The 18,540-nt window shown below is 39.4% G+C and overlaps 4 protein-coding genes, 1 long non-coding RNA gene and 1 other non-coding gene across 8 annotated transcripts; 4 read left to right on the top strand and 2 right to left on the bottom strand.

The window, feature by feature from the left end:
• Positions 1–3,587: 3,587 nt before the first annotated feature.
• Positions 3,588–4,608, bottom strand: LOC114722732 (uncharacterized). 2 transcript variants are annotated; one of them, XM_028908827.1, is made up of 2 exons: positions 4,207–4,608; positions 3,588–4,012 (listed from the first exon to the last, which is right to left on the bottom strand). In XM_028908827.1, the coding sequence occupies exons 1-2, from the start codon at positions 4,544–4,546 to the stop codon at positions 3,963–3,965; spliced, it is 390 nt and encodes a 129-aa protein (XP_028764660.1). In that variant the 5' UTR covers positions 4,547–4,608; the 3' UTR covers positions 3,588–3,962. The 2 variants fall into 2 exon arrangements, with proteins under 2 accessions (XP_028764660.1, XP_028764661.1); XM_028908828.1 differs by having other exon boundaries at positions 3,588–4,003.
• A 2,250-nt stretch (positions 4,609–6,858) lies between these two features.
• On the top strand, positions 6,859–9,853 carry LOC114722730 (WEB family protein At2g38370-like). Of its 2 annotated transcripts, none has more exons than XM_028908826.1 (2): positions 6,859–7,275; positions 8,280–9,853. In XM_028908826.1, exons 1-2 carry the CDS (start codon positions 7,075–7,077, stop codon positions 9,636–9,638), a joined length of 1,560 nt encoding a protein of 519 aa, XP_028764659.1. In that variant the 5' UTR covers positions 6,859–7,074; the 3' UTR covers positions 9,639–9,853. The 2 variants fall into 2 exon arrangements, with proteins under 2 accessions (XP_028764659.1, XP_028764658.1); XM_028908825.1 differs by having other exon boundaries at positions 8,277–9,853.
• Positions 9,854–11,467: 1,614 nt separating this feature from the next.
• LOC114722725 (uncharacterized) lies at positions 11,468–13,435 on the top strand. The gene is made up of 4 exons (XM_028908821.1): positions 11,468–11,599; positions 11,839–11,986; positions 12,659–12,804; positions 13,169–13,435. The coding sequence occupies exons 1-4, from the start codon at positions 11,558–11,560 to the stop codon at positions 13,433–13,435; spliced, it is 603 nt and encodes a 200-aa protein (XP_028764654.1). The 5' UTR covers positions 11,468–11,557.
• A 346-nt stretch (positions 13,436–13,781) lies between these two features.
• LOC114722733 (uncharacterized) lies at positions 13,782–14,585 on the top strand. The gene is made up of 2 exons (XR_003738183.1): positions 13,782–13,843; positions 14,187–14,585. It is a non-coding gene; the product is annotated as an uncharacterized LOC114722733 (long non-coding RNA).
• A 342-nt stretch (positions 14,586–14,927) lies between these two features.
• TRNAY-GUA (transfer RNA tyrosine (anticodon GUA)) lies at positions 14,928–15,018 on the top strand. The gene is given in 2 exon segments: positions 14,928–14,964; positions 14,983–15,018. It is a non-coding gene; the product is annotated as a tRNA-Tyr (tRNA).
• Positions 15,019–16,227: 1,209 nt separating this feature from the next.
• Positions 16,228–18,101, bottom strand: LOC114722722 (CBL-interacting serine/threonine-protein kinase 14-like). Its single transcript, XM_028908818.1, has one exon. The coding sequence runs from the start codon at positions 17,864–17,866 to the stop codon at positions 16,553–16,555; it is 1,314 nt and encodes a 437-aa protein (XP_028764651.1). The 5' UTR covers positions 17,867–18,101; the 3' UTR covers positions 16,228–16,552.
• Positions 18,102–18,540: the final 439 nt, after the last annotated feature.

Raw genomic sequence — 18,540 nt, 5'->3', positions numbered from 1 at the left:
AGAAGAGGAAGAGGCACGGAAGTGTAAGCTTAAAAATGTGTTTGGCATGTGTGTTCATGAAAACATTGTATTATTTTTATAATATGAAAAGACTAATATTTTCTTATATTAAAAAGAAAAAAAACAGAGAGGGCGCTCTCACCGAAATTTTAGAACCGTAGGGGTCGTCCACCACATTATCCGATCACCATCATCTGTCGCAAGAATATAATTTATAAATCAAACCAAATAGAGCCAATCAATCTAGAAAATTGATTGACCTAGTCCAAAATCAACAATTAATCAATTGATTTCAAAAAAATCGAAAATCAAAAGAAGAAAACGACCAGAAAAAATTGCACACAACTACAAACATGAAATCAGACTAGCACCTACAGTCGAAGAGCACTAGCAAAATAGAGCGTTGGAAGGATAAGGAGAAAATATTGAACCTTCACCATGAACAATTGCCGTTTCATTGTCGTCGCCGTCGCCTCTCCATCATGAATGGTTGCCATCGCAGGAAGTGAAAATTAAAGGGTGGAGATTGGAGAAGCTCTTCGTTGCCCACAAAGAGAAATTAAGAACCAGATCGATCATGGCATCTCATTGCTCCTATTGCCATCATTAGCACTTATCAACCACATCAATATTGTCTTGCCATCCATGATCGTCAACTTCCATCAAATTAATGGAGTAGTTGGCTTTCCTTCGAAAATGGAAATGCAATGCCCAAAATGATTAAAATAATTAATGGGTTTCACATGCTCACTTCTGCTTTCATGTTCCCACTTCCTACGAGCATATACCATAGTATTTGATTGGAGTGACTTTTTTTTGGGATGGGGAAGAAACGGATTTCGCTCTCCTCTGATTTGCTTGATCACAAAATGGATTAGAGTATGCTTAATTAAACCATCCTTAGTAAAAATCGATCAAGTTTTATATTTTGAGTAAATTGATTAGTTTGGTTTGATTATTTATGTTTTGCCCTAAACATCTCAAACCATGTTTTAAAACATCCTTAAACATAATATTATTATTTTCTGAAAGTTTGTTTTCTTCCGGAAGAGGCTTTGAAATGCAATGAGATAGTGACAAGCTAGGAACGTGAATGAAATTGATGGAGACCGCGGTGCGGATGTAACATCAAGCATTAATTGCTCTATTATATTCCCCCACAGTATTCATCTACTCTTCAGAAAGACCATGGGGCTTCAAGGCTTAACACACGTACTTCATTACGGACATGATCGAAATCTTAATGAGAGGATAGATGGTAAATAATGTACGAAAAACAAATTAATGAAATAATATATGATACATATTCTTATTGTTGTAAATTAATTTTTTGAAAATCACACCGTACCGACCTAATAATGTCTTATATATAAACAATACTCTTATTTGGCCTTATTGTATATGTCGTATGGATGATGTTTTAAGAACATCTCACTCTTATTATTCATTGAATTAACATCGACGTCACATTAGATCCTCTATAAAAGGACAGAGACAGAGTGTGATGCAAGTAAATAACTAAATATATACGATGGTATGGAGTTTATATATTATCTTCATGTACTCAATTTTTCCTATGCGTAACTTGTATTAATACGTGTATATATATATATATATATATATTAAAAAGAGTATGAAATAGGACAGCATAATTATGTTTGACAAATTAAAGAGATGTATTTTTGGATCCATCGATCATTTATTCCATCCTTTCTAAAATATCTACGCGCACACAGTGATTTCCCTGGAAGCATATGAAACTCTGCATATGGGACCATCATATGCTTGATTGTATATCTACGTCATTTAATTTGATGAGCTGAGACTGTGAGACAGTAGGTAGGATGGTTAGTTAAGTGAGAATGTAATTGTGGCATCGAAAGGGGTGGCCCCTACATGCTCACATGACAAACATATGCGACAATCTCAGACACCACTGTCACTTCCGTTGCCAACAAATTTACATGAATCAAACCTCTTACACGCACGTACGTCCCTACGTTTCCTTCTGTTTCAGCAATCTCAGTCCTCTTTTCCTCTTCTTTTAATTTGCTCCACTCCATAAAATGCCTTGTTAAACACACACACACGTTCATTCACAAGGGAATATTGGGTCGACATCTCATATGTGTCATCAATGCACGTCAAAATTGAACACAATTATCTTCATCTCAACTAAAGTACAGTCAACAAGCTAAGTAGATTGCAATTCACAACTCAGCTAATTAACGATCGATCTTGCTAACTTACTCACGGTACAAGTAGGATATCCAGACCCAGGGGATTTAATTAGTGCACATGTCTAGCTTGGAACAACAAACGAAAAGGAGAAGACCAAGAGGTTTGGTGCTGTAGATTTTAGCAACTTGATCAACTCTAAGGCATGAGCTGAGATGGTCCAAACCAGCCTGAATCTTCTCTCTAACAAAGGCACATATGAGGTTAATATTCTTTGTTTAATTTTCTCCCACATGAACCTCAATGTTGGGTTCTCTGCAATGTGAAGAGACAACCGGTAATCACAGAGCAGAACCGGATAAGTAGGATGAGAAACCTGCTGGTCATCTAATAACCATTTTTCTTAGTCATTAAGCGTATAAACGAGGCTAATTAATTACCATATACATATACGAATGACCGAAATATGACAAGAATTCTCCCATAGAAACTCACGATTTTCAGTACCTACGAAATAACCAAAAATTTTTGGAAATTCATATCCAATATGGACCATCAGATCTTTCCGTCTATATACACGTATACATATATCGTCTACTCATAAATGGCCTGGTTTAATTGGAAGATTTTATCTCGTACGACAATGACAATACTTGTACAGCATAAAGTTATTTATAACTCGTTATATATGTGTGATTAGCTAGGCACGTAGCTTAGAAAAGGAAAAGCCGTGTGGAACATAAGTAACCATTACTGCGGAAAAAAGTACGGATATGGTTTATTACTATTATGGATTTGTGTTCGTGGCACATAACTCGTTTTTTCCGTGACCAATGGATGTGTATTAATCAACAAAGCAAGCCGCAAAAAGAGCCCACTAGCTAGCGAGGGGACAACAAAAAAGGCACTGGTGTGCGCGTACAAATCCTGGCACTGGTCTTCCCAACTAAATCATCAAAAAATAATGGCCAAAGAGAACTGGGCGGGTCTTGTAATGTGTTGACCAAGCCCTACGGAGAAAGATAATTGTGTCTAATCAAAAAGTGATTAAATATGAGAAAGATAGAGAGAGAAGGAGATGATATGCTTTGCGTTATTCTTTCTTTTAAGACATGACTCCAGATATAATCTAATTTGAGATTTTCTAAGCAGTAGTCCATTAGTTAACTTCCTTTAGTTTTTCACATATACACGGATTATTTATTAAACGGGAAAGAAAGACCCCAGACCCATCGGTAGCGTCCGTTTAATCTGTTGACACGCAAATGGTAAGATCAAAAACCGCCTATTGTTAATTATTTTCATTTTTAATTCTTTTTTGAAATCTGTGGTTGATCATGTCCTTGAATAATAAACTCAGCCGACTTTGTGAATAAACAACTCTTTGCAATTCCTACCACAACAAAATATAGACATCAGCCCATCACAAATATTCCGAGATAGTGTAAAATAAATGGGGAGACTTATTGATGCGAACGATATAATTTCTGACATAAGAACTTCACTTCTCAACGAATATAATGTGAACAACTTGCTAACATTCACACTAGAGCTCGAGGCAAATAACAAAATGTATGGTAGAATCTAGCTTACACCTTTGCAGCTTGGTAATAAATTACCATCAGTAGTTGGGGGAAAAGATAAAACTTAAGTACGCAGAAACGGTGCGAATTATATATCGATATCGGAAAAGAGAGTACATACCTAAAACATGCTCCGTAAAAAGGCGTTTCTTCTTCTTCCTGCTCTCTCTGCAGGTTATCTAGTTATGCTGTCAAATATGCCTAAATAATGTTACCATGCATTTCCATACGCCCGTATCTACCTGCAGAAGCTTCAAATCGGAAAGTTAGCAATAAGGTAGGGTATATCTTCTTACAAACAGAGCTAACCCGTGATTTCTTTAAGGAACAGAATAAGCTACGATCATTCTTTGGACTAGCTCGCTCGTAGAAGGTGAATTCATATACATATATAGCCCTCTAACTCTCATCTGAGACACTAAAGTAATTGATCCTAGCTACATACAAAATATGATGTTGACAAGGCTCTTCAGAAGTTTGAATCTTGATCGCTTCTTCACCTTCGTTTTGCTGGGAGTCATGTCCCGAGTAGTTTTAAAGTAGTAGCAAGGTGGAGGAGTGAGGGCGGGGAAAGTGGTTTCAGAAAAAGGACGCTTAGGTGTGCCTGGTTCAGATTCCCATTCAAAAGGAATAGCAAGTGCTCTGAAAGACGGGTGAGAAATAGAGCTTTCCTTTGAAAGAAGTCTGCAGAAGAACTGATCATCCTGTTTGATTTGGAAGGCCGAATTACCGCTCTTCTGGGGAAACTCATGATCATGTTGAGCTTTAAAATCAGTACTAAACATCGTTGGTTAATAAAAGAAGTGGATCTGAAGGGGAAGATGATGAAGTAGCAGAGAAAGTTGTTTGGAGTTTGGACTATGGCTTTACAGAGTCTTTATATACAAAGACAAGTGGCTCGCGCAGCTTGTATTATGCACAATTCTTTTTATTATTCATGCACAACACATGTGAGACTTGGATGGTGACTGGTATTAAGTATCAGTGTGCCCCCTTTTTTAAAGATTAAAGAAAATGCCTCCCCCAGCTAGTTTCTGAGCCATTGATTTAATTAACGGACTGAATTCTTTCTGCTTATTTCACATTTTCGCTTCCCTGATCTCTTTCTTCATTTCAATCTATGTTGACGCAGACAAGCAAAATTTATTCGTAGTTTCTTCGCATTCATGATTTTCATTATCCAGCTGCTTCTTAATTATATACAGCAGATGCTAACTAGCAGATTCTCTGGGCTTTAAAGTAGTGCAGCCATACACCCAAAAAAAAAAAGACAAAAAGAAAAGAAACAAAACAAAAGGAAAAGGAAAAGGAAAAGAAACCAGGTGCAGCTAAAAAAAAGTAGCTTCATGATAAAAGAGACAAAGATGAGAAAGCATAACCCGTGAGAATCACACGTAATATATAGAGAAGAGAGCAGTGGAGAGTTGATCAGCTGATTGACTAGGAGATGCTGAACAGGTCTTACAGACACACACACATATTATAGCCATATTTGTGAGACAGTCTTGCATTGCAATTATATTGTTGAAGCCTCTTACTATTCCTGGCCATTCCCTTAATACGTGGTAAAACTAGTCAGCCCTAATATTGAACAGAAACCATTCATTTTGTGAGTTGATTTTTCCTGTACTGCGAACGGCTCCATCCTCACTTCAGTTCACATGCAGTTTCCAGGAATAAACGCCATTTATGAAAGCTAAAGAATGTAACTGATGCGTGATATGGACATAGGGGCCGTATATTAGTTATGAGGATGGCCCATTTGATGCTTCAACTATCTAAAGCAGCGCTTTGTATTATGGTTTCAAAAAAAGAAATCAAATAGCGACATGGAGTGGGACATCAGAAACTAAATGAGGCTGAGGGTGGTCCATCTGCCTCTTTGATCACAGAAATTGGAGTGGGGTTGTGTTCATGTGTAGGCATGGCACTTATCATTTGAGTGTGTGAACGCGTTTGCATACTTAACAGTCAATAAACACAGCGTTGGCTGAGTGATCAGTGCATGTGCTATTCAATGTAGTGGGTCCTCGACTGTGACTCGAGCAGACTTGACGGTGAGGCTAATTGGGCCGACGAGGTGGACTTAATGAGCCCAAAAACTGAACGCCTAAATAAATACGTCGGAAAAAAAAGAGGAACTTGTGAGTTTTGAAATCAACAAATTTGTGTTCCCAAAGGGCCATAAGCCCATAACTAGGCCCACTTCAAGTGCGTAGGCCTTGAGGCTCTGGCCCAAGAAAAAGAAAACACTCCGGGGATGCCTATTGGGCTATTTGAATTTTGAACATTCATGGGCATTTGGCAAAAGGGAATGAAACAGGGCAAGGTTGTTTTATAGAGAGGGGTTCGAAATTCAAACGGTAGAGTGATACTTTAGAGTGGAAGGATGAGAATATTCCGTGCAACGGTTAAGACTTCAGACATCATGATGATTTTCATGTTGCCTCCAATCCACTGTCCCTAATATACACTACCATTTATCACCAATTAAGGCCTGTAGCATTTTAATAATCCACTTCACACTCAACTTTCAGTTTGTTACTCTAAAACAAACAATTATATCATATTGTTCAATTTCAATCTACACAATTTAGCTTACCTTTATTTTGAGTAATTTGAATGTTCTAAAAAATAACACTCACAGTGAAAAATTATATCTCGCCCCTGATTCATAAATGGCATAATTAATCATCAGTAGCAACGCAGTGAACACTGACTAAACAACTCTTTGCAGACAGGACCACCTCTAACTTCTTCTTTTTTAATGAAAACATTTCCCGTTTAGAATAAATTTAACAGCTGCCAAAGTGAAAGAAACGACAAATCTTTCTTCACTACCCCCTAGCTTTGTTTCATTTTGCAGGCTTCTTAACGACAGTTTAGAGGGAAAAAAATCCAGACAACCCAGCGAGGCCGTTGTCCGTTGGTTTAGGAAGAAGGATACGATGTCGTAAAAGGGTTTGTTTGTTACCGTTGACAAAAGATCCAAAGGGTCCCAACTCACATTGCTCTTTTCCCGTGCTGCTTCCAACGGCATAATTGTCCTATCTCCTCTTCTCAAGGAGCCGCAGCCTTTTAACTGCAGCAAAGCCATTCAAGTAACTTCCCACTGAACAAGTCTCCCATCTTCCCCTTCTCTCCCCCGCCTTTTCTTTCCTTTTCCTCTGCTGCTGAGATAGCACCCCTTAACCTTTACGTGCTTCATCACCCAACACACGCAACCACCAAAAATATATCTCCTTTGTTCGTCGTTCTTCACGTTCTGGAATTCCTGGGATTTTAGTTTCTGAAGCACTGAACTGAGTCGGCGATGGAAGCAGACAGCTCCGAATTGGGTTCTGAAACGGTCCCGGACGTGGCTCTCCTTGAACCGGCTTCCGAGAAGGAGGAGCGCATTTTGAGAGTGCAGATTGATACTTCGGCTCCCTTCGAATCCGTGAAGGAGGCCGTCACCCGATTTGAGGGTCTTGGCGTCTGGACATCCATCCATGATAATCTGTCCACTCTTGAGGTAACTCTCTCTCTCTCTCTCTCTCTCTCTCTGTGTGTGTGTGTGTGTCTCACTCGCCCTCACCCAGAATGAAAAATGAAGCCTTCATGATTTCGTGTCAAAAAAGAAAGAATTGGTCAATGAATATTGGTCTCTTGCAATGTGACTGTTACCACTCTATATGTTCAAAGTTCTCTAGATTATGTTCGCTTATTCTCTCTCGGTTTCCTTTCATGTTTTTATTTTTGGTGGGTATGTTCTTCTTGTGGTCAGTGATGATTAGTAGCAGTTTTGGTGATATTGCGGTCAAACGGTCATTTATTTTATCAATTATTAATTGCTGTAATTTGCTACGCTTATTATTATGACTTATGAGCAATAGAAAGACTCGGATCCGTAGAATTGTAGTGATGAAATTTAAGGTCATTAGAGGATCCTCGCAGCGAGAGATCTCTCTGTTTTCTTCTCAGATAAAATATTTCGTAATTTCAATAATCTTCCCTGAGTGTGGACCCATTTTCCTACTGAGGAATCCATGTTGGAACTCTAAGTCTTAAAAATTGAGATTTCTACTGAAATCTCTCGTGAATATTCTTTTTCTTTTTAATCTCTCTGAACACTGTTGTTACCAAAACACCACAGATGACTGTAAAATCAACAAAGGTTTTATTTTTACAGCGTGTGCCCTAATATTATTGGTATTTCTGACAGTCTTAAGGCAATGATAGTTTTTGACGGCTAGCATTCTATCCTCATAACTTCAGCTACATCTGTCTACTGAATTTACGTTTACACCAGGTTGAATGTGCTGAAAACTATGATAAAACAATTCAGAAGCCTTAGGTTTACCATTTAAACTTCTGCATTAAACTAGTATATAACATGGAATTAAAATTCCTCTCAACAAGTGATTGAAATACCACCGAGCATATGCTCTGTCTCGCTTCAGGCTCAATGTGCTTCTGTGCGAATTACTTTTTTTTAATTAGTTAAAATTTTGATCGCTTTGCATTATTTTTTAGCAGCAGGAAGCACCAGAGCATGACACTGGGAAGCTAGAGGAGGAAGCAGCAGTATTGGAGAAAGAACTGATCGTGAAAGAAAAGGAAACTCTGGATGTCTTGAAAGAACTGGAAAGCACCAAAAGGCTCGTTGAAGATTTAAAATCAAGGCTGCAAAAGGAAGAATGTGAAGCCTATTTGAAGAACAAAGAAGAAGATAAGGAGAACCAAGTTAATCAATTGGACACGTTGAACCGAGGCTTTAGTCCCTACCTTTCATCTGAACCAGGTCTGATATTAATGGAGCTGAAGCAGGCCAAGTTGAACTTAACCAAAACTACAAATGATATAGCTGATGTACGAGCTTCTGTTGTATCGCTTAATAAGAAGCTAAAGACGGAAAGAGCCTCACTCGAGAGAACCCGTGAGAGGTTAACTCACAGTTCTTCAAAATTATCTTCTCTTGAGGAAGAGTTGAGCCAGACAAGATTAAAACTTCAAGCTGCAAAAGATGATCCGTCAGATATCACAAAAGAGCTCCACAGGTTGTGTTCTGAGGCAGAACAATTCAAAAGAATGGGAGAAGCTGCAAAATCGGAAGTCTTGAGAACGATGTCTGAGATTGAACGGACAAAAAGCATGATAAGGACCGCTGAATTAAGAGTGGTTGCTGCTAGGAAGATGAAGGCGGCTGCTAGGGCTGCAGAATCAGCTTCCTTAGCAGAAATTAATGTCCTATCTAATAATCTCACGGATTCTTCTCAAGTGGTAACTCTCTCATTTGAAGAGTATCATGCTCTAACATCTAAAGCTCTAGAAGCAGAGGAAAGCTCGAAGAGGAAAGTTACAGATGCAATGCTTCAAATTGATGAAGCCAATTTATCAAAAACGGAGATCCTGAAAAGGGTGGAGGAGGCCACAAAAGAAGTTCAGACTTGCAAGAAAGATTTAGAAGAAGCCATGGAAAGAGTAGGGGCTGCAAATAGAGGGAAGCTAGCAGTTGAAGAGGCCTTAAGGAAGGGTCACAAAAGAAGGCCTTCTTCTGCACGTAACTCAACCAGGTTCAAAAATTCCCACCCTTCATCTCATCATCGAAGAGATTCTCTGTTAGTTGGTGTAAATGGACTGGAACTGGAAGATGATGAAGCCAAACGAGATGTTCCAAAGACAGTTTTATCAATAGGAGAAATACTGAGCAGGAAGCTGCTTCTTTCACGAGAGTTTGAAGCAGGATCGCTGGGTCACATGCTTGGAAAGCAAAAGGAAGATTCATACTTCTGTAAGCAGTTTTGTGCAAAGAGAAAGAAATTCGGGTTTGCTCGATTGTCACATCTTTTGGGAAATGACCAGAAGAAAAAGAAGCCAACTCTGAATTTGAGGTGATGCGGCTTCCATCAAGTCCATAGAAATGCGCCTGCTTTGCTAGTAACTTATTTGTTGTTCGTTAATTATTTGGTTGAAGTCCGAGTTTATGTATTACCTAATTAGAAGATGTCAAACTAGTTGTAGATATGATTGATATGGATTTATTTGTTATAAGCAGTTACGAAACAATGTGCAAGTATGAGCAAACCTAGCTTGACATGGGAAGTTCTTCCCCCCCCCCCGGGGGGGGCCCCAACTCCACGGAGGAAGTCTCACATCATATGGAATTGGACTTGATAAAAAGTATGTAAGTTGAAAGATCCATACACTTACAATTTTCGAACTTTGAATTGAGATGTTAAGGATGAATGGACTTGAAGTCTCATATTACTTGGATGATATAAAAATCGAAAAACCTATTAACTTATAACCTACAAATTTTAGATTGAGATATGGTATCAAGTCACTTATGATAAGGCTTTATATTAAAAAGATGTTGAATTCTGTAATTGCACATGGTTTGAGAACAAAATTGGGCTAGTCTTACTTCTGAAAGCAATTTACATACCACTTGAAACCCGTTGCACTTAGTTTGAAGCTGCAATTTCATTGGCCCTAACTTTGGTAGTAACTTGTATGTACTACCTCGTTTGAAGTCCAAAATAGGATTACAGGGATCTGTGTGAAGACAATAATGAAGATCCTGTTAGGAAAAAGAAAGGGGGGGGGAACCCTTCACCTCGTGTCTAGACACGTATTGTTTGATGATTATTTCATATTTGAGGGGATGAATTGGCAGGATAATTAAGTTTAATGGAAAAAAACATATAAAAACCAATGGACCGGCATTTTTAAAGTTTTAAGGGACACCGTGATAAGAAACTACGCACTTTTTTAACATGACATGAGAAATTTCGCATGGGATAGAATTGGGTCCCTGAATTATGTAAGACCCAAGAAGTTCCATGTCCGATCCTTTTGGAATATCTCTACTCTTAATCCAAACTCGGCGGCTACTATGCTAATAATAGAATCATGCAATCATATGTTCCTTCATCCCTACGCCATCCACATTGGATGCTCCGTCGTCTCTATTTCCCTCCCTGCTTCTCTCCTTCCTGAACCTTAAACCCCAAGGTAATTTCTCTTTCTCTTCTCCTTCTTTTGTGTTCCTGGAAATACTGCGAAAAATATTAACTTTATCTCTTGTATCGTCAATCTAATTTATTTCTGGAGAAAAATAACGCTTCTTCCCGTCTCACTCTCCCGCCTCATCCTTTTCGCGGTTGGTCGTCGCCTTTTTCCCCCGTTTGCTTCGTGATCCCATTGGATACGTGATATCAAACACTCCTCTTGTTTTCGTAATCGATACTACTGTAACTGCAATTTCTTTCTTTCTTTCTTTCTTTTTGTTGGGCGGGGTGTTACTGATCGTAGTTTGGAGAAATTGGGTTTCAGCTTTTTTATTTACAAGTGAATTTGGGCAATAAATTACCTGAACTTAAAGTATTGCTGAGGTATCTCTAAATTGCTCTAAGCGGATCTGCTAGTATCGAAGTAACATAGTTTCACTGTCCTCACGCAATGTTGAACTGATTTTATTTCGAGTAAGCTCAGCTCGTGATAGGCTGTAGGATAATATCTTGGACCGAGCGCCTTTTGCAGTTTTGCCAGTTCTCTTAGTTCACCTTTGAGGGTTTGAAGTTGAGGTATTTTCATTATCAGGAACAAGGGGTCAGCATAAGAGAGAAGATGGACATGTTCTCTCTCGTGTGTCTTCTTTTCCTCCTTCATTAATCAATTGGCGTGAGTTACGCATTGGGACGTAACTCACCCCCCTCCCACCCTGGTGAACGTGAAATTTCATCGCGTACCTGGTGCAACTAAGTTTTCCAACTGATCCAGCTGGCGCCTTCATTTCTCATTTGCTTCCAGGCATGGATGTCTTTACTCTTCCACAGTGCGTCGCACAGATCAATGTATTTATTTACGTGATAGTTTAACGAACTTCATCAGTAATGTATGTTTATTCGCATGGGGCTATCAAATTGGCTCCCTAAATCTTAGTATGCCTTGGCCCAGTTCTTAAGTATCAAAGTACATTACGATTCACCAAATGCATTATGCATCATAGAAGTATGTGAACGCTGATCCCTTTTTTTATCTTGTCGTTTCCCCCTTTTTCTGTAGCTTTACCCCAATTGAAACTCTTTTATAGGTTATTTTAGTGCTTACTAAAAGCAACATGGAGGAGAGAACAGGGCTCTTATTTCTCGCTGTGCTGAGTGCTGCTTGGATTTGTGATGCAAGAGAAATGGCTAATCCTGATCTTTGGAGAAACAATACTGCAAAATCAGACTCTTCGGGTAACATATTCAACTGTTATCATTCTCATCCTCCTTTTTTCTTCCTGAGATGGATAGAGTGGAAGCATGTATATCTTACCTTTCTTTTTCACTATTAATTTTGTTGGGTAAATAGCTAAATTTAACTAGCGACTGATTATTAATCTCAAATACTACCACCAGAATAGGATAATAATTTCCCTAAAACTGATGCCAATCAATTGTGAAAAGTAAGTTAGGATTTAAGTAACAGGTAAAGACTTTTGTGGAAAGATGGTAGTTTATAATTATTGACACATGGCTTTTTCAGCACAATGATCTGAAACAAGAAAATGTGGCCAAAAGATGGGATGGATTGTAGTCCAACCTATAAATCTTAACAACACAGACCTCCTCAAATGAGTCATCTCAGATAGGCCAATAGAGGATACAAGATCATCTAAAATCTATTGACATTGAATAAGCCCTGTCAGAAGATAACCTCTACTTGCCCACCGCTATAAGTTTCCAATTTGTCAAAAATGCAGTGGTCTTCAACCTTCACCTTAATAAGGAGGAAGACCACAGATGTGGTTTGACTGAACATCAAGTGCAAATCTTTACAATTTTTGTAGACAGCAATTGTATGTTGTTTATAGTTTGATATATGATTGTGACATGAGTAGTTTATACTTTCTACGTTGAAAAATGCAGAAGTAGCCAAGAAAAAAGATGTTTGTGCACTTTGTGAGGAATATACTTCCGAGGCTCTTGATTTCCTGACTAAAAAAGAGACCCAGGATGAGATCATTGATATCCTTTACCATACATGTCATAAGCTGCGCCCTTTAGAGCAGGAGGTTGGTTACCTTTTCTTGGATATGTGGTGTTTATGGTTTCATGCTGAAGTTATTCAGTTATTGCAAATCTAGTAATAATCTCGGGTTATGCTTTTTTGATGTTCAACCAACATTCTGTTCAGCCACAGGATGGTTGGATGGGCTGCAAGCATGATAATTTTGCATATGGAACCTTTCTTATACAGAATAACATAGCCCCAACTTATGTTAAACCATATAGTGTGTTGATTTACATTTTGGAGCAACCTTGTTGTATAACAGAGTGCAACTGTCAGCACTTGAGGAATCCAGGGGACGAATGGATTAATGAATAGGAATTTCTCAGACCTTACATTTACTCATCTGTTTCTTCTGCCTTGTGCAGTGTTTAAATTTGGTGGACCTTTATGCTCCCCGCTTTTTCTCAAAACTAGCTTCATTGCAACCTGGAGAACTTTGTAAAAAGGCCAATCTATGTCAGCGAATTGCAAAGATTTCATCTCAAGTCCAAGAAGATAGTTGTGGATTTTGCAGAGATGCTGTCTCAGAAGTATTGGTTAAGTTGAATGATCCTGACAACGAGGTTAGAAATTTCAATTCCTACGACTCAGCTGGAGTAGTGGAATTTTCCTTGTTTTCTAGTAGCTTATGATCTTCTGTTTACTCCAAAACTTGTAAAATATTACATGGCTTTTAGGCACTCTAAAATATATTCTTAGCCTGCTGTCCTGCAAAATTTTTTTTTGCATTTTCTTGCAAACCCTCAACTAGCATTATGGTTCTCCAATATCCTGATCATAGTTTGGTAAAATATTACATGGCTTTTATGCACTCTAAAATATATTCTTATCCTGCTGTCCTGCAAAATTTTTTTCACATTTTCTTGAAAACCCTCAACTATCATTATGGTTCTCCGATATCCTGATCATAATTTGGCCTCTTCTGGATATCATTATCTTATGTCGAGTACGCTACTAACAAATTCAGTTTTAACTGACAGCTAGATGTAATTGAGCCATTATTGAAGGCGTGCAAATCCATAGAGAAGTATGCACAAAAGGTGAGAAAAATCTGACGAGTTTCGCCTTTTTCTTTTTAGTCTCGCATTTATTTAAAAACTCAGATTTTTATCCAGTTAAATAAATTTGCATGGTCGGAACCGTAGTTCCTCACCAGTTTTCATACAATTAAAGTATTACATGCAAGTGTAATGGAGTTTACTCTTAACATCGTTTGAGGAGGGAACTGAACTTTTAGTCCAGACAGAGCTTAAGAATACCCCCTGTTCCCTGATGTAGTATCTAAAACAAACGGAGTGCACAATTTTCCCTAAGTTTTACCTGTTTCATCAATTGACTTCAATTTTTCTTTTTTCACCACATGGCGTTCCAAATTTATTGCAGTGCAAGAGGCTGGTTTTCGCGTACGGACCTGTGATGCTTGTCAAAGCGGAGAAGTTCCTGGAAAGAACGGATATATGCACTGCATTACGTGCTTGCAAAGCTTCCACAATTGATATGGAAGCCAAAGACATGAAAGAAACTGCCTTGCTTTCCGACTTTTAATTATTGAAGTGAAAGAAGCCTCCTTGGAAAGAAATAGATACTACCATCACTCTGCAAAGTTACAAGCAATAGCAGAGTTGCGCTTTACTTCTAGTGCAGCTGTGTCTGCGTCAGAAATTAAAATGCTTGTATCCACTTCATGTGCTTCTTATACGATCGCTTCTGATACTTGCTGAAGAATCAGACCTGATAATATATGCATTTAATCATTCTGAGAGCGCGGTATTTGTCTCGGCACCAACACTACATTCATAGAATGAATACAAAGAGCGTTATGGGTCAGAGGGAAAAAAATATAATTGCCACATTTTCTCATATCACTCCTTTTAAATGTATGGTTATGTTTTCTTTGCGATTAGAGGGATCCAAATGCGTTTGCTCCTCACTTGGCTGCCTGCTGAAATTCTGGGGCTAAATAGAATTAATTAAAAAGCATTGCTGCCTCCAACGTTATTTTTGGTAGCAGAAATGGGATTACGTGGGGGTGGTGGTTCAGAAGCTGAGAATGATGTGATCTGGAAAATGTGCATTACTGAAGAAAAGAACACTAAATTGGTTGTCGAGGCTGCCATCACAACTCCGACCTTAGCTCAGTTGGTAGAGCGGAGGACTGTAGTTGAAAGTGAAAACAGATATCCTTAGGTCGCTAGTTCGAATCCGGCAGGTCGGATTTTTGTTTTCAACTCGTTTTCCAACAGTTTACCGTTCACATTTTGACCGTCACAACATAACAGTTTGCATTGCGTGAAATTTTGCTTCACAAGGAACAATATTGGTTCCCGGCAATTCAAAGTGTTGTTCTTATAGTAATTTGTAAAATCATAACGAGCCCTATTCGTAATAGTAAAAAAATAAATTTTAGAAAATTATTGTTCATGTGATTAAACTAAGCATTTTCAAAGAATTGCATCATAAAATAGTAATATATTTCACTTCGCTTATATCCAAAATCACCTGAGACTGTCATTTAAAGAGCCAATCAGGAAGTGTAGATCTGTGAGATGTGGGTTGCATTTGACTTGTAAATTGAGGGATAAGTATGTGGTTTTATCAAATCGAGGAAGGAAAAGAAGAGGGAATAAGATGGTAGGATTGAAAAAAAAATTTTGGGGGGGGGGGTAGTTGAAATAGAATAAGGAGGGTGGCGAAATGAGGGCATCAAGAAGACGACAGAGGAATATTCCTTTGGTCAATGGTGAGCACTGATAAGCAGAGGTTAGGTGTGGGTGATATGAGATGCTTATTCTCATATGCCCCCGCCCGCCCTTTCATCCCACTTGTTGCCATCCCGTCGATCACCCTCCTCCTTCTCTCTTCTTACTTTCTGCTAATCCATTCCAACTTCCAATATGAATATTTTTATCCATAATAAATAAATTATGGCTATTTTCTAAGCATAAGGAGCTATAATTTCAATCTAGTTCTAATTAATATGAAAATGCTCTCAATTAATGAAGCATTTTTCATAAACTGAGAGCATACGTTTTCCAAAAATAAAAATAAAAATTGAACTGAAATGCTACACATTCAGTATATAAGAAGATATATCTATATATGTATAATTTTCATATTGAAGTGAGCGTATGTATATTTGAAAATAGAATAAAATTATATTGTTTGAACAAAAATTTTAAAATTTAAGAGCTGATGATAAAATCTGTAGTAAGTAGATGTTATGAAAAGCTGACCTTTTCAATTTAAAAAAAAAAACTAATTTAAGTTTAAAATAATGTATCGGGATCAGAGCAACTTTTTCATCACTTTAAAATTAAAGTAGTGTTAACTTCTCAAATTTGGACAAAAAAAAAAACTTCTCAAATTTAATTTTTGTGACTCTGATCTTTGGATGCATCATTTAAGTAAGTTTTAGTTGAGCTCGTTTTCTTTAAAAGCATATTAAAATATAATTACAATAAACTAATTGATTTTTAGTTTGTACAATGTGAATTAAGATAAGAGTGAACGTAAGGATAGACAAGGGTTTAAGTGAAACAGGGCATCATGATCTAGTATGAACAAAAGATTCCACTGCTTGCTTCAGAGATGATTGGGGAAGCAGGGACAGGCGGCTCTTGACCCGATTTTGCTTGTGGGAGCCCACATATCCACCAATCTGTCTCTCCCACTAATCAGCCTTCAACTGAGAGAGATCACACAATGTGATTCCCTTCCATGGGGATTCCATCAACATCTGATTTTCTTCTTCATTTTTGGTCTCCTGCTTTATACACCAGTCTCTGGAGCTCCGGGTTCAGCTTATCCTCCCAAAATTTTGTCCCTTTCCCATTTCCCGCTCTCCTTTCTCTTCTTTTCGCCTCCACCACTACCAGTTTATCCGTTAGCCGGTATATGCCGATCCTTATCATTATATTACCTCTTTGCCCCTCCAGCTTCGCTCCCTCCCCGTTCGCCTCCTTCCTCACAATCACTCCCTCTGCTTTTGCCACTCCCTCCACCTTCTCCATTATGTTCGCCGGTTTTCCCCCAGAGACGATGCGTTCCACGCAGTCCGACGAACCTGAGTCCGTGAATAGGCCCGACATATCCAGGCCGGACGAAAACGATATCAAATCGAAGGCGTTCAGTCCCCTGTGTCGGCTCTGCTCATGATCCGATTCGAATTCCTTGTGCTGGACCCGCACCTCCCTGTACCCTTTGCTGAACCATGGGTCTCGGATGATCTCGTCCACCGTGATTCTCGTCTCGGGATTCTTGTCCAGCAACCGAGACAGGAAACGCCGGAGCTCCGGCGACGTCCATCTCGGGAACCTAAATTGCCCCCTGCAGATTTTCCAGTACATGGCGGCCAGATTGTGGTCGTTGAAGGGGAGATACCCGGCGGCGAGGACGAACAGGATGACTCCGCACGACCACACGTCGACCTTCGCTCCTTCGTAGCCTTTCTTGGCGAGCATCTCCGGCGCCACGTAAGCCGGCGTGCCGCAAACGGTGTGCAGTAAACCGTCCGGTCTGACGTGGTCCTTCAGAGCACTCAATCCGAAGTCCGAAACCTTGAGGTCCATGTTTTCGTCGATCAAGAGGTTGTCGAGCTTGAGGTCGCGGTGGAAGACGCCGGCGGAGTGGCAGTATCGGACGGCGGAAATTAACTGATGAAAATAGCGACGGCTGAGATCTTCGGAGAATCGCCCCTGAGCGACCTTGTCAAAGAGCTCGCCGCCCTTGGCTAACTCGAGGACGAAGTAAATTTTAGACTTGGAAGCGAGGACTTCGAAGAGCTTGAGGGTGTGGGGATGGTGCAGGCGGCGCATGATAGAGATTTCCCTCTCAACGTGCTCCATGAGACCTCCCCGGAAAACTTCCCGCTTGCTCAAGGCTTTGATAGCCACGCTCTGTCCCGTGCTCACATTCGTGGCGTGATACACCTTGGCAAAGGCTCCCACACCCAACAACTCTTTTAACCGGTACTTTCCCAGCAAAACGACCCCCGAGGATGCCTCTCCGACGGTCGCGGACGACGCTGCGTCTTCTTCTACGGTGACGTCGTATGCCTCCCGCATGCTGACGGCGCTTTGAAGGACAATGTGAGAGAAGTGAGGTGAGGATGGGAGGGGTGGGTGCAAAAGTAAAATCTTCCTGGGCTGGCAAATGAAAGATGTGAGAGTGGGGTGGTAGGAAGAATGCCATACAGACACAGTACAGAATTCATGAGCGGGTGGGGGGATATTTAAACGAAAATTTTGGATACGGGGCCCCCAATAAATTAAAAGGGAAAAGTTTACATCTTTTACGAGTATGATTAAGGGGAGGATGGAAGAGAGTGATTTTACATATTTATTCATCGGACCTTTCTTAGTGTTGGTGATTTACTTGTATTTGAGTTTTGACGGCCTTCTAATACTTAAACTCGACTGTTTCGGCCGCCCATTAGAAAAGGAACAGGTGTTCCAATTTTGAGGCTTCATTCAATGAACCTGCGGAGGCGGAAGAAGGGGAGGGAAAGTATGACTTAAGGTTAAACGGTTATTTTCTTTCCGTCTTATCAAAAAAAAAAAAAGGTTAAACGGTTATTTTGAGTGATATATAAATTTAAAAAGAGGAGGGTGGTGGCATCGCCACCAAAAGTAATAATTAACAATGACAAAAAAGTTGGCTGCCAATGATAGCAATAGTGAAGATGCCGAGTGAGATTTGACATGTCTAAGGAGAATGAATGAGTTGAAAGTAGAATATG

The sequence above is a fragment of the Neltuma alba genome, unplaced genomic scaffold (genome assembly GCF_004799145.2).
Source record: "Neltuma alba isolate B1F8T4 unplaced genomic scaffold, ASM479914v2 tig00012108_pilon, whole genome shotgun sequence".
NCBI classification, from domain to species: domain Eukaryota; kingdom Viridiplantae; phylum Streptophyta; class Magnoliopsida; order Fabales; family Fabaceae; genus Neltuma; species Neltuma alba.
Note: the sequence above shows the minus strand (reverse complement) of the source record. Positions and strands in the feature narration are given on the sequence as shown.